This window comes from Anolis carolinensis, unplaced genomic scaffold (assembly GCF_035594765.1).
Source record: "Anolis carolinensis isolate JA03-04 unplaced genomic scaffold, rAnoCar3.1.pri scaffold_9, whole genome shotgun sequence".
NCBI lineage: Eukaryota > Metazoa > Chordata > Lepidosauria > Squamata > Dactyloidae > Anolis > Anolis carolinensis.
In genome coordinates, this window is record NW_026943820.1 from 10,701,216 (window position 1) to 10,716,193 (window position 14,978).

The 14,978-nt window shown below is 40.1% G+C and overlaps 1 protein-coding gene across 1 annotated transcript; it reads left to right on the forward strand.

The window, feature by feature from the left end:
• The first annotated feature begins 3,372 nt into the window (after positions 1 to 3,372).
• Positions 3,373 to 4,548, forward strand: LOC100557177 (transcription elongation factor A protein 2-like). The gene has a single exon (XM_062961808.1). It carries the CDS (start codon positions 3,532 to 3,534, stop codon positions 4,159 to 4,161), a length of 630 nt encoding a protein of 209 aa, XP_062817878.1. The 5' UTR covers positions 3,373 to 3,531; the 3' UTR covers positions 4,162 to 4,548.
• The last annotated feature ends 10,430 nt before the right edge of the window (positions 4,549 to 14,978 follow it).

Genomic DNA, 14,978 nt, shown 5'->3' on the forward strand with positions numbered 1-14,978 from the left:
AATGAAGGCTTTTCTAGAGTGGAAATCAACCCCACACACATTTTTCCAAACAATACCTGGAAACAAAAATAAATGTTGAGAAGTTTGATTTATGTGAATTCTGAGATGAACCTACCTGGATCCATACCTGCTTGACAGAAGGGTAATGGTCACCATCCACAGTCAAACAATTTGAATTTGAAATCTTTTCCCAAGTGCATATATCGAGACCAAATATCTTTATAAATCTATACTTGGAAACAAAATACATTTCTCTATTCAAACAGGTTTTTAAAGTTGTGAGACTTCGGAATGACATTTTTGCAACGGAAAGTGTTATTCATTATTATAACATTTCTGATCTTCTCCTCAAAAGTTAAAAATATCCATGCTACCTATTGTTATGCAATATAGTAACAAATAATTATTTTAATGTATTGTCTCCAAGGTCAGCCTACAATTAGCAATTGCTGCAAGCAAAACAGAGAGTAAGTAGAAGTTTGATTGACTTAGCATCCATATCTATATGTATCTGCGTTCAGACATCCCATTTTGTAGCAGAAAATTGGACTCAGGTCCCTTCTACACTGCCTGAAAATCCAGGTTATCACAGCAGAAAATCCACATTATCTGTTTGAACTGGATTATCTTAGTCTATACTGCCATATAATCCAGTTCAAAGCAGATAATGTGGATTTTATACAGCTGTGTAGAAGGGGCCTCAATATGTCCCATGATGACACATCTATCCATCAAAGAAGCCTGCAGTAATATGGATGCAATGCTTCACTAATTTTGTTCTTAAAGGAACCAGTGAGTAATTTTAGTTATTTTCATCCAGCATCAAGAAAATCTTTGAAAATTGTGCCACTTTAGAAAGCTATTTGCAGTTCAGGACTTGTTTGTTGTTGTTTATTCGTTCAGTCACTTCTGACTCTTTGTGACCTCATGGACCAGCCCTGAGGACTTATGATGTCCTAATTAGCATCATTAAAATCAAATTCTGAAAATTCGGAGGGTTCAGTTTTTTCCAAATTTCTACCCTAAAATAGACCATATTTGTATTTTTGAACTAAATCCAGAGCCTGGAATAAAGGCTCCCTTCCTCTATATTGCACATCCCATTCTACACAGAACATGTAACTGAGGACTCATTCGGTGCAAAACTCACATGTGGATTTAGAGATGAAAACACTTGTCCCTGTGTAAGCTGCCCGGAGTCCGTTCGGGGAGATGGTGGTGGGATAGAAAAATAAAGTTATTATTGTTGTGAAGGGAAATCAATGTTCTGCATGTAGGAATATTTTTTGCACAAAATTCCCTTTTTTGTACAAAACATTACATTTTTCTCTTCAAAATGTATGGATTTTGCACAGGGTAACTCCTGAACTCCAGTGATTCTCATCGTTTAGGATTCAGCACATTTTGGTATCCCAATGCTTGAGAAACATAGGCTTTTCAAAGCATTTGTGAATATTTTTGCATGTTCTTTCCATTCCTCCCTGTACCTTTTTGGAGGAGGACTGTCGTTTGACCTCACCCTACTGTCATCTTTGGAAACCCTTTGCAAGCTGCCTCTCTTATTTGGCTCCAGCTGTTGCAGTCAGAGTTTTAAGTAGCTCGAAGATTTGCATGCCTGGCAGGTTGCTTGTCGGTCCATGTGATCCAACGTTCCCTGGAGGTTGGTGTGGGAGTGAGATGAGAAACAAACAGAGCTGAGAAATCAAGAGACAGACAAGGCTTCACCATTCCGATCAAATTCTGAAAACCCAGCGGGGCCTGAGCTTTCATTTCTTCTGCCCAAATTTGAAGCTCTAGAACAGGCAGAGATTTGCATTCAGGAGGTAACCCACAGCCCAGAATGAAAGATAGACAAGGCCCTAATGTTTATCCTGTTCAAACAGACCACAGATCCTTCTTTTATAGAATTTTCCAACACCTATACAATACTTTCACAATGTTCAAAAGTGCTTATCAAATACGTTCCTTGGAAGTGCTACGTAAATGACTGCAGTTTTGATAACAATCAGTGGGGAGTAAGGTGTATCTATACAAGCATGGGCAAACTACTTTGCCTTGGGGTCACATTGTGGGCCCAGCCAGGAGGCCCAGGCCAGGAGGGAGGGTATCTGGGCACATCCTGGGTGGGACAGGCCTAGGAGGGCCTGGGAGAGGGCAGAGCCAGGAGGGGACGGGTCATCCTGTTTGGAATCTATGAGCGGTTAGACTCAAAAAATAACCTTCTTTCGGGGGTGATTCCTCAAAAAACTTACATGTGGCAGCAGAAACTTACGTGTGGCGAGATTGGAGATGCCGTTGTTTCTCAGGATGGCAAAGGATTGCAAAGTCTCCTTGAAAGTTCAAAAAGTATTTATTGAGGTAAAAAGAAATCCATTGTAGATAGAAAAGTTTTGGAGCTAACTAGCTCTCTAGGCTAGCATCTAAGGAAGGTAAGCAGGTAAAAATAACAAATATCTAAATAGCTACATTTTGCCAGTAGAGAGGTCAAAATGTGTCCTTCTTAGGTAGAAGACAAAAGAGGAAGAGATATGCCTGACCGCATGGTCCAAGCCTTTGGGGCAATTAACATTCCAATCTAGATAGAGGAAGTTGCCTCATCCCTATAGGGTTCGCATTACTATAACAACAATGTGGGGAATGGATGTAAACAGGACAGCAAGAGAGAAATCAGCAAAGACCTATCTAAGCATGCATGGAATAGAGAGAGAGGTTTCCCTCATTCTAACCTATCCACTACATAACTAATTGAGACTTGTGTAGTCCAGGATGATATCCAACACATCCTCAGGTTGTCCTCCTGGCATAAGGACAGAGCTGCTAACCCCATCCTTATGCTGGAAGGAAAATGAGACATTATTTATTTATTTATTTATTTATTTCCCACTTTCCTTTCAAATTGGGACATGTAGTGATTGCCCCGATACTCCAATACTCTTCCCTAGATCTTTGAGCTGTCCTCTTGGCATTATGCTGGGAGGAGAGTGAAACAGGAGATGTCCGACAGTGCTCCAAAAGGTTTTCAAATGCTATATGCCTTCCTCAAACTGTCCTCCCGGCATAAGGACAGTGCTGATCTCACCTTTATGCCGGGAGGAGGGCGAGACATGTGGTGGCTGAGAGCACTCTCGAGGACTCTCAACTGCTATGTGCCTTCCTCCCTGTCCTTCTGCATAAGGATGTGGTGGGCCACCATATCCTTATGCCAAGAGGACAGGGAAAAGGAGGAGGGCCTGAGGTAAGTGCCCGGGGGGGGGGGTGTATCCAGCCCCTGGACCTTAGTTTGACCACTCTTGAACTATGCTGTAGAATCAATGCAGTTTGACATCACATTAACTGCTGTGACTCCAGCACTTCCCTGTCAAGAAGTTCTGGTTCCTCACCGACAACTCCCAGGTTCTGTAGCATTGACCCTTGGGCCCATTCCTTTTTTTTCTTGTCCTCAACCAGTTTAATTCCCATCAGCCATCCAAATTGGGTCTTGTTACTACATGGATTCTCCCCTTTTCCCAATAAGTTATTCCCCCATGTGAAATGTGGCATCTTTTTTTCTCCTTCTTCTCCCCTAATAATAATTCTTTCTCCGCTTCTTCTCCCCTGCCAAAGACTCCCACCACTCCCAAAATCACCACCTTTCCACCAGTGCCTATCACATGTGACACTGTACGTAGCAAATGTAGAGAAATGTTGACGTCTTCCCTACAAACAGACAATGACTATGTTGCCATCGGTGCTGACTGTGAAGAGATGGCAGCTCAAATTGAAGAATTTATATACCAAGATGTCAAGAACACAGACCTGAAGTACAAAAACCGTGTTAGGAGTCACATCTCTAATCTGAAAGATTCTAAGAATCCTGACCTCCGAAAGAATGTCTTATGCGGGGTGATCACTCCAGAAGAAATTGCAGTGATGACTTCAGAGGAAATGGCCAGCAATGAGCTGAAGGAGATCTGGAAAGCCATGACCAAGGAGGCTATTAGGGAACATCAAATGGCTAAAACAGGAGGAACCCAGACTGACCTCTTCACCTGCAGAAAGTGTAGGAAGAAGAATTGTACCTACACCCAAGTACAAACCCGCAGTTCAGACGAGCCAATGACCACTTTTGTTGTGTGTAATGAATGTGGGAACCACTGGAAGGATTTTGGCTGGTGTTTCTAATGCACACGGTGTGGATGGTTATACTACAAGTTGTTTATTGTGCGGAAAGCACGAAAGAGAAGCTAAACTCTGGATGTGTATGGGACGCCATCATCAGCCTTTTCAGCTGTGCATTTTACTAGTCAGAAATGAGGGAACTGCAACTAGAGGAAGAGCCTGTCTTTTACAGACCACAAAACTGGTCTTCCATGCAGAGAGAAAGAAAGAGAGAGAGAGAGAGAGAGAGAGAGAGAGAGAGAGAGAGAGAGAATGAGGAAGAAATAGAGAAACACAGAACAGTTTGAGATACTTCCTTCTGTTATAAACAAGAAAAATAACTCTGAAACTTTCCTCCACTTAAATTTCAGCTCCTGAAGTTTGCCCATTCCTGATCCATACTGTAGAATCATTGCAGTTTGACACCACATTAACTGGAAATGCGGGAGACACAAGGGAGACTTTATACACATGTGGTGGGGTTGCAAGAAGATAAAAAAAAGTTCTGGCAGGGAATCTACAAAGAAATTGAGAAAATATTGCAAAAAAATTTGATATGAAACCGGAGTATTTCCTATTAGGTATTACTGATTTCCAGATGGACCTCAACACGGACAAGCTCTTTAATAACATGGTTATGGCAGCTAGGATATGTCAAGCAAAATTATGGAAGACAAAAGAAATCCCTTCATTGGAACAATGGCTTCTGAGGCTATTAGACATTAGAAATATGGACCTATTAACACAGACAATATCTCAGAGTAATCCGTCAAGACACAAGACAGATTGGAGCACCCTGGATTCATACTTGGAAAAAAAAGAAGAAGCATAAACTCTCATGAAACACACTGAAATATATATACACATATATACTGGCTCAAGGATGTAAATGAACATTAGTTGATAAAATGTTTGGAAGACAAGAAACTATGTCTCACAATGCAGAGGATCTGGAAGGGTCCGAATGGGTGTGGGTATTTTTTTCCTCTTTTTTCTTTTTCTTTCTCTTCTTTCTTTCTTTCTTTCTTTCTTTCTTTCTTTCTTTCTTTCTTTCTTTCTTTCTTTCTTTCTTTCTTTCTTTCTTTCTTTCACTCTTTCTTCTATCCACTCAATTGTTCCCCCACTTTTAATGTATTTTGAAAAGCATAAAAAAAGAAGAAATGCTAGTGCCTCACCAACAACTACCAGGGTTCTATAGCATTGACCCTTGGCAGCTCAAGTTGTGTCAAACTGCATTAATTCTACAGTGGAGATGCAGTTGAGATTATGGGGAAAAGAACAAATATGTGGGAAATGGTTGAGGGACTTGGTCATGTTGTATCTGGTATAGGGAAGACTGAGGAGTGACAGGAATGCACTCCAAATATCGCAAAGGAATGGTGCAAGTTTGCTGAGCCAAAGAGAAGTACTGGGTCTAATGGTTTTAAATTAGAGAGTAGAATTCAATTGAATAATATATTAGAAGGGATTTCTTGATGTTAAGAGTGATTCAGCAAGCAGGAAATTGGACTCCCTGTCCAATGGGTCCTCTTCCAATTCTGTGTTCCTATGATTCTATGCCATTGGCCATTCTGATCATTAGTCCCAATGAGTTCTGGCTCTAGGAGACCACTAGCTTCATAAGTATCAATACTAAATAAATTATACATCTTCAGCATCTGGTCATCAGCTTCCAGACTTGGAAATGATAACATCTACTTTTTCTGGGTGGTTTATGGGGTAATCCAGAACCAAGCTGTGAATGATAATATATTCAATGTATTTTATTATATATATTATAGATATAATTAACTTTTATGTGGGTAGAAGCTGACACTTTACTGGTTTTATTTCCATATCCCTCTCATTTAGATGTCTCCAGGCCATAGTTGGCTGCAACACACATGTTTTGTCTGGTAGGACTGGACTGGAATTTTCTCCGTCATGCCAGGTTCCAGAGTAGATCCAAATAGTTATTTTGCTTCCAGCCTGAATTGTAACTGAGCTGTATTTGTCCTCAACTCTTTCATTTTTTTTTAGAAAACTAGGGATTAACCATCCATTTGTTGAAAGAACAGTAATATATTGCCTCATCTACTGTTACAGCTAGTTGTAAACATCAGTCTCTGATTTTTTTTAATGTGCAATGTGCTCTGCCCTTCACCTGACAGTATCTCTTCTCTTCCTCATAATATTTTTGTTGTTTCATCCATTTAATGAGCTATAATATCAGTTCAAGCCATTTAGGACTTCCTCTCATTAAACCTATGGAGCTGTGTCCCCATCCATCATTTTCCGAGGTGTAATCACTTCAACAGTAAAAATAGCTTATTACCGCAGTAAGTTCAGACTGAGAATGGAGTAAAAGGCAAGCAAGCATTTCCATTGCAAATCTCATTACTGAGAAGTTTGCAGCCTGCTCGATGTGTGTTTGTGTGTCTTTGTGTGGAAAATAAAACATATTTTGCAATTCAGCATTTATTTATTTTTATCACTACAGTTATCTGTTCATCTGCTCCAACCAATTCCAATAACGGTGTTGGATGAGATCAACAGTAGCTGGATATTTTGAAAAGATAAAAAATGAAATCGAGGGCACAGTGACCCATAGGAGAGCCACTTTGGTCACAATAATGTCTTCTGTCTCCAAGTTTTAATAGTTGGCATCCTGTTGGTGTTTCAACAATATGTAGACTGTGTTATTGTATGTTTTCCGCGCTGTGTGGCCATGTTCCAGAAGTATTCTCTCCAGACGTTTCACCCACATCTATGGCAGGCATCCTCAGAGGTTGTGTGGTACCGGAAAACATACAACAACCCTGTGATTCCAGCCATGAAAGCCTTCGACAATATGTAGACTGTCTTGTGAAATTAAATAGACATCATTGGCCAATGCACAATGGCAACAATGCACCGAAGGTTGTGAAGATAGAGTTTGCATATAGTGTCATTGCTTAATTGTGTGTTCAATCTGCATTGGATGTTTTGATTGCATTGTTCCAGATATTTACACATTATGCATCAAGGTTGCAATGGTGCTGCAATTCAACTGAAGCATAGTTCAATGAGGATACGGTTATACTATCCCTTCATTAGGGTCTTGGCCTTTGGGCATCTGTCTCAAGTCTCTTTGGCTAAGAAGGCACACTCTGGAATAAATTGACAGATTGGCCAACTTGCCTATCTTATCAAAAACTGGTCAGGTCAAATCAAATAGCACTGTGGATAATCTTACAAGGTCAATGCAGCATTTCAATTGCATAACATGTCTATTCAGTGTTAATAAGGTACTCAGTAGAAAGATTCTGACATCAGACTGCAATCCTAAATGGTGAAGACAGCCAAGGGCTTGTTGAGAACAGTATTATATGGCAGTGTAGATTCTGTTAATGTGGGATTTGTGTATTGGTAGTGTTTAAATGAAATTTGTGTCTTGCTTGTATTGCATACTGATTGCATCATCCAGAGTGTACTATAGTCTGGAAAGAGTTAATTACTGAGAAGCTGTGATTTCCTTGATGTGTGGCTGGAACTGGGGAGTGTCCAGACACAAGTGTGGGTGCATTACTGATTGCATCTCTTCTTTTCTGTTCTGAATTGTAGAGTGCTGTCTGCCTAGGTGTTAAGTCCTGTGTCTATTGTCTGCAAGTCTGTTTGTCTTGTACAGTAAAACTTTGTATATAGTTTTATCAATGTCTCTGGATGTCTCTTCGTTCTGCATTCCACTGATTCCATCCAACTACTGCTGCGCTGCAAATACTCTGACAGATTCATATAATGCAGTTGAACTGCATCATGAAACTGCATTATATAGCAGTGTAGATCGGATCTGAGTCACATTAGGCTAGCTGAATCTTAACCACACCCGATTTAGAGATGTTGGAAATTACTTAGGACTACCTTAGCCCTGGCCTAACTTTGTGCCATCATGGGAGTTGTACTTTGGTGAGGTATCAGGATTCTCTGGTAGAAAAAGTGCTTTGTAAAGCTAAAATTTCTATGATTCCTATAGCATTGAGCCATGTCCAACTGCATTAATTCTACACCCTTAGTTAAACTTATGTGTAATAATAATAATAATAATAATAATAATAATAATAATAATAATAATAATAACTTTATTTTTATACCCCGCCCCATCTCCCCGAAGGGACTCGGGGCGGTTTACATGGGGTCTATACCAATAAAACCTCAATTATCAGTAAAACAATCGATAAAATCGACATGAAGCATACAATATTAAAACAGGAGACTAATTCATATGCTACAAATTTAGTTCTCTCAGGTCCTTTCTACAATGCCATATAAAATCCAGATTGTCTGCTTTGAATTTTATGTGGCAGTGTAGACTCATATAATCCAGTTCAAAGCAAATAATGTGGTTTATCCACTTTGATAATCTGGATTATATGGCAGTGTAGAAGGGGCCTCAGACTCTAAGGTGCATGCTTCTGGGATGCTTAAATGAAAATAACACTACTTATGAATATGAAAATAACACAACTTTGACTGGTTTTCCACCGCCATATACAATAGAGTCTCACTTATCCAACATAAACGGGCCGGCAGAACGTTGGATAAGCGAATATGTTGGATAATAAGGAGAGATTAAGAAAAAGCCTATTAAACATCAAAATAGGTTATGATTTTACAAGTTAAGCACCAAAACATCATGTTATACAACAAATATGACAGAAAAAGTAGTTCATTACACATTAATGCTATGTAGCAATTACTGTATTTATGAATTTAGCACCAAAATATCACAATGCATTGAAAACATTGACTATAAAATAAGTAATCCAGAACGTTGGATAAGTGCGTGTTCGATAAGTGAGACTCTACTGTAGTGCATATAATGCATAGAACTGCATTATATGGTTATATACTGACCACATAATGCAGCTGGCTTCACCATACCATTATGGTATGCATGCATAATAGTATAGTGAAGCCAGCATCAACATACTAGTAGGATCGTGGCATTATAGCATAATGCTATATGTATGTATTCTCAGACAAGTTCCACCAAGTTGAGTGATGTTTAACCCTAAAATGTGTAAGCTTAGTTATTTTCTATAGGCATCATCATAACTCCACCACAAATAGTGATGTTCATAACAACTCATTCATGGGACAGGAGAAAGACCCAAACAAGAGTGAGAAAGAAAGGCATAGGTTTCGAGTGTCTAATCTCTTGGTTTCTGATGTGGTTTTCACACTTTGAAATATTTAAGGCTCCATATGTTGCAGGAGGGCGGGGGGAAGTGGTGTATGCCTCACAGAGAAGCTTGGTTCTTATTCTTTAATCTCCCTTTAATTGCTGTGGTCAAGTTACCCCACACTTAATAACCCGCAGCTTGGAATATTATTGAATATGGTTGACACATACTTTGTCTGAAATGTCAACGCTGGTAGAAGCCCTGCAGTTGGCAGTGCTGCGGGTGATGGAGAGCAGATGAGCGGAATCATCTGTTCGGTTGTCTGTGGTGTTGTGTTAGCTGCGGCAACATTTTGGGGTTTTCGCTCAAATGCTGTGACACTCAAACAGATGCCAAAGCCACTGGATGGGTGATGCTATCACCTCCATCAGATGTTTGTAGCTCATCATTCTCCATTGCCTTGGCTGCCATTGCCTTCTATCCCATACAGCCTAGTCCAAGCTTCCCCAAAAATATGCAATGATATCTCACATAAGGTTTAAACATTATTCCAAATGCATTTATTTAATTATTCCCACCCTCAATGGGGTTATTTTGTTATTATGAACCTGACATGTGTGTATTTTTTGATGGTAGGCATATTTTGTTATTTTTACTCAGAAAGGGAATAGGATCTGTTAGATAAATACAGGTAGTGTATGCCTTATCTGGAGCCTCCGGTGGCTCAGTGTGTTCAAGCGCTGAGCTGCTGAACTTGCAGACCGAAAGGTCCCAGGTTCAAACCCGGGGAGTGGAGTGAGCGCCCGCTGTTAGCTCCAGCTTCTGCCAACCTAGCAGTTCAAAAACATGCAAATGTGAGTAGATCAATAGGTACCGCTCCGGTGGGAAGGTAATGGCGCTCCATGCAGTCATGCCGACCACATGACCTTGGAGATGTCTACGGACAACGCCGGCTCTTCGGCTTAGAAATGGAGATGAGCACCAACCCCCAGAGTCAGACACGACTGGACTTAACGTCAGGGGAAACCTTTACCTACACCTATGCCTTATCTGAAATGCTTGGAACCAGAAGTATTTCAAATAGGGATTTCTTTGGAATTTTGAAATATTTGCATACACATTGTGAGATATAGAATCATAGAGTCGGAAGAGACCTTATGGGCCATCCAGTCCCATCCCCTGCCAAGAAGCAGGAAATCACATTAAAAGCACCTCCAACAGATGGCCATCCAGCCTCTGCTTAAAAGCCTCCAAAGAAGGAGCCTCCACCACAATCTGTGGCAGAGAGTTCCACTGCTAAACAGCTCTCACAGTGAGGAAGTTCATGTTCAGGTGGAGTCTCCTTTCCTGTAGTTTGAAGCCATTGTTCTGCATCCTAGTCTGCAGGGCAGCAGAAAGCAAGCTTGCTCCCTCCTCCCTATGACTTCCCCTCACATATTTATACATGGCTATCATGTCTCCTCTCAGCCTTCTCTTCTGCAGGCTAAACGTGCCCAGCTCTTTAAGCCGCTCCTCATAGGGCTTGTTCTCCAGACCCTTGATCATTTTAGTTGCCCTCCTCTGGACGCTTTCCAGCTTGTCAACATCTCCCTTCAACTGTGGTGCCCAAAATTGGACACAGTATTCCAGGTGTGGTCTGACCAAGGCAGAATAGAATAAGGGGGAGCATAACTTCCTTGGATCTAGATACTATACCCCTATTGATGCAGGCCAAAATCCCATTGACTTTTTTAGCTGCCGCATCACATTGTAGGCTCATGTTTAACTTGTTGTCCACGAGGACTCCAAGATCTTTTTCACATGTAGTGCTGTCTAACCAGGTATCCCTCACTCTGTGTCTTTGCATTTCATTTTTTCTTCCTAAGTGGAGTATCTTGCATTTGTCCCTGTTGAACTTCATTTTGTTAGTTTTGGCCCATCTCTCTAATCTGTTAAGATCGTTTTGGATTCTGCTCCTGTCTTCTGGAGTACTAGCTATCCCTCCCAATTTGGTGTCATCTGCAAACTTGATGATCATCTTGGAGATGGGACTTAAGACCAATCACAACATCAATTTACCTTATAAACTTATTATGATTTTTTTTAATGATTATGTCCATGATACAAAGTCTGCATACACTGAACTATCAGAAAGCAAAGGTGTCACTATCTTAGTCAACCATCATCTCCAAGGTAAAGGTAAAGGTTTCCCCTGACGTTAAGTCCAGTCATGTCCAAATCTGAGGTTGGTGCTCATCTCAATTTATAAGCCAAAGAGCCGGCGTTGTCCGTAGACACCTCCAAGGTCATGTGGCCACTGGCATGACTGCATGGAGCGCCGGTATCTCCAAAACGATCATCAAATTTGCAAAAGACAGGAGCAGAAGTCAAGCATGAGGATGTTGTTGCCATTTGGAAGATTTAGGATTTCCAGAGATGGGGTTCTCAGTCTACGGCACACAATTGTAAAATAGGCCTTTGTTCTTTTAATTGGGATTTTCAATACTAAGCACAACATAGGGATTATTATGTAATTCACACTGGGTTTCCCCATTCTATCCTTAATCCTTTCCCACCTGTTCCATTGCATTTTCCATCAGTAAAAGTCAGATGGATGATATTATTCCACCTTCTATCTTTTTCTATTCCTGTATGGCAGACTGGGATAGGACCGGATGGTCCTAGTGATCTCTATGTTTCCATGATTCTCTTCTATGTCTCTTTGCTTCTCTATTAAGCTAACTGTTCTCCATATTCTCTATTTGTGAAGCATTCTATCCAAACAGATTGACAACACTGCATTCCCTTCCGTCTTTTAACCAGCATATCCAAAGAAACATCTGTGGCCCTGACCATATTTGAAAGGGTTAAAGAACACTAAGTCAGAGAACATTTCTTTTGTAACCCCCCCCAAAAAACGTGAGACTTCTTTACTTCCTTGACCTCTCTTTTATTAAAATAAAATTTATTAGTATGGAAGTATACCCACCTATATATAATATGACAAGAAATGTGTCCTCCACAATGTCTAAGATTTGCCTTAACTTGCACAGTACCGGCCAGACACAAAACAAATAAAAGCGATTTAGGAACATTTGTGTTTGATTTGCTAACTTCAGTGTAATCCAAGGGGGAGGAAAAAAACATCAGCACCACCTGGGATATGAGTATCAGATTTATTATCACCTTCCCTAGGAATTGCCAAAGAGCCTCACCCCGCCTCTTAATAAATCAGATGCAGAAATCATTTCTAATGAGGCCAGTGTTGGAAATACACAATGGGATCAAAGACGGCGAGACAGCTGAAGTTGCTGCTTGACCTTTTCCTATTATCAAAAGTGTGGGAGAAAATTATGAAGAAAGGGGGGGGGGGAAAGAGAAGAAGAGAAGGAAAGATCTGATGTCCTCAACATTGCCTACTGACTTACAGGACGTTGAAACACAGGTGGGAAAACTCTTTGAGTTCATGGGCTGAAGTCAATTTTAGAAAATTGCATTTTACCCTACTTGGGTTGGGTAGGACTAAAGTATCAACCCTGCTGTATTTCCCAAGTGAAGCAGGAATGAACCCTGAAATTTAACATGAAGGAGATAATGAATAATAACTTTGGCCAACGAAACCGCCATGTCTAGCACGGGTTCAGTCCAACCAACTCACAGCACTGGTCAAGATATCTATTTATTATTTATTTACAATGTATCTACTACATTTATATCCCACTCTTCTCACCCCGAAGGGGACTCAGAGCGTCTTACAAATCAAATGTACATACAATATATTATTAGCAAAGCACAATATAAGCATTAAATTACTATATTGTACTATATCATTATATGGTAATATTATGAGTAATATTACATTTAATATATAATATATAATTAATATTATTATATTGTATTATTAGTATAATATTGTATTCCATTATAATATTATTATCAATATTATATGTGTATAGTAAAGGTAAAGGTTTCCCCTGACGTTAAGTCCAGTCATGTCTGACTCTGGGGGTTGGTGCTCATCTCCATTTCTAAGCCCAAGAGCCGGCGTTGTCCGTAGACACCTCCAAGGTCATGTGACCACTGGCATGACTGCATGGAACGCCGTTACCTTCCCGCCAGAGCAATACCTATTGATCTACTCACATTGGCATGTTTTTGAACTGCTAGGTTGGCAGAAGCTGGAGCTAACAGTGGGAGCTCACTCCGCTCCCGGGATTTGAACCTGCGACCTTTCGGTCTGCAAGTTCAGCAGCTCAGTGCTTTAATACACTTCGCCACCAGGGCTCCCATTATATGTATATACAAAATATTATAAATTGATAAATAAGTTAGCATAGCATGTTGCTATGGCACAGGAGACAAGATGGAACTCTCTTCCTGGCTCTCAGGTTGGTATGATGTCTTCCTGGACCGCCCGTTCTTTACTCTGGATAGATAGATAGATGATAGATAGATAGATAGATAGATAGATAGATAGATAGTAGCTACCCAACGCTTGTAGACACACTCCTCCTATATCAGAGTCAGTCTGGTTTGTAGACCACCAATGGCCATCTAATCCTGATCAATAGGAAGATGCCAAAATACCATTGTTCCATTGCAGCACCAGCGTTCCATATTAGAAACAACCATCATCTCCTCTGCTAGTCAGTTCTTCGGTCTACAACAACAACCTTCCTCAAAGTACAGCCATAAATAGAAATTGTTCACCTACTCTGTGTAAGGCACCTAACCCAAAATCTTTTGATTTATCAATTCCTATGTAAGTGGTGAAAACATCATGAAAGAATACACCATCCAAAGTTGAAATAGGGTTTTATATTTATACCCTCCCACATTTTTACTTTGATTTATTGACTTCAAACCCATGACATTGCCATTCTACATTAGGGGTAGGCAACAAATGGCACAAAGACCTCATAACCCATTTGGGAAGCCTCACTTAAACACCACTTTATTTCATTTCTGAGTTTTCTAAGTTGGTATGAACTAATTCCCTGTGAGTTAACCATTTTCCTTGTAAGGTGTTCTCCTTTTTGTAGTATGCCTCATGTGGGGACATCCACAAAGACTCTGGTGTCTTTGTATATATTCTTTTTTTGTATCTGTTCCAGGTTTTAGAATTGGTCTTCTTATGTAATGATCATTAAATATGCCTGTTGGTTTGGCCTTATGTATATCTAAATACGCATGCCATCCAAATGGGAGATTTATACCTTCTAAATCTAATAGCTCATTGTCTTCTAGAGTCACCCATTCTTTAATCCCTTCCAAACAGCATGTATGAAAGTAGAGTTATAAATTTGGAAGGGATAAGACACCTCTTGTTTTATCATCATTAAAAAATCTTCATTTTTACTTTTGGTTTTTTCCCAGCCCAAATAAATTTTGAGATATCTTTTTGTCAAATTTTGAAGAATTGAACCAATCGGGCCTTAAATGCAATTGGCTTTTTTATATAGACAACTGTGTGAGAAATGTAAAGAACAACTTAGAACCTCTGGCTTCCAGACTGCAAAAACGTGGTTTAATGTGACAATGTTCCAGAAACCAAAAGGATTTATCTATATATATATATAAATGATTGATGGCATCACGGCAACCGACAAAACAACAAAACTACAGGGCCCCCAACCTCGAAATTTGACAACACAACCCATCATCCACGCCTCTAGGTTGATACAACAAAAAGAAAAGAAAAATCAAGTCCTAATTAGAGGG

Excerpts from the sequence above, each read along its gene's own strand:
- LOC100557177 (XM_062961808.1), top strand. The coding sequence starts at position 3,532 with ATGTGGCATCTTTTTTTCTCCTTCTTCTCCCCTAATAATAATTCTTTC.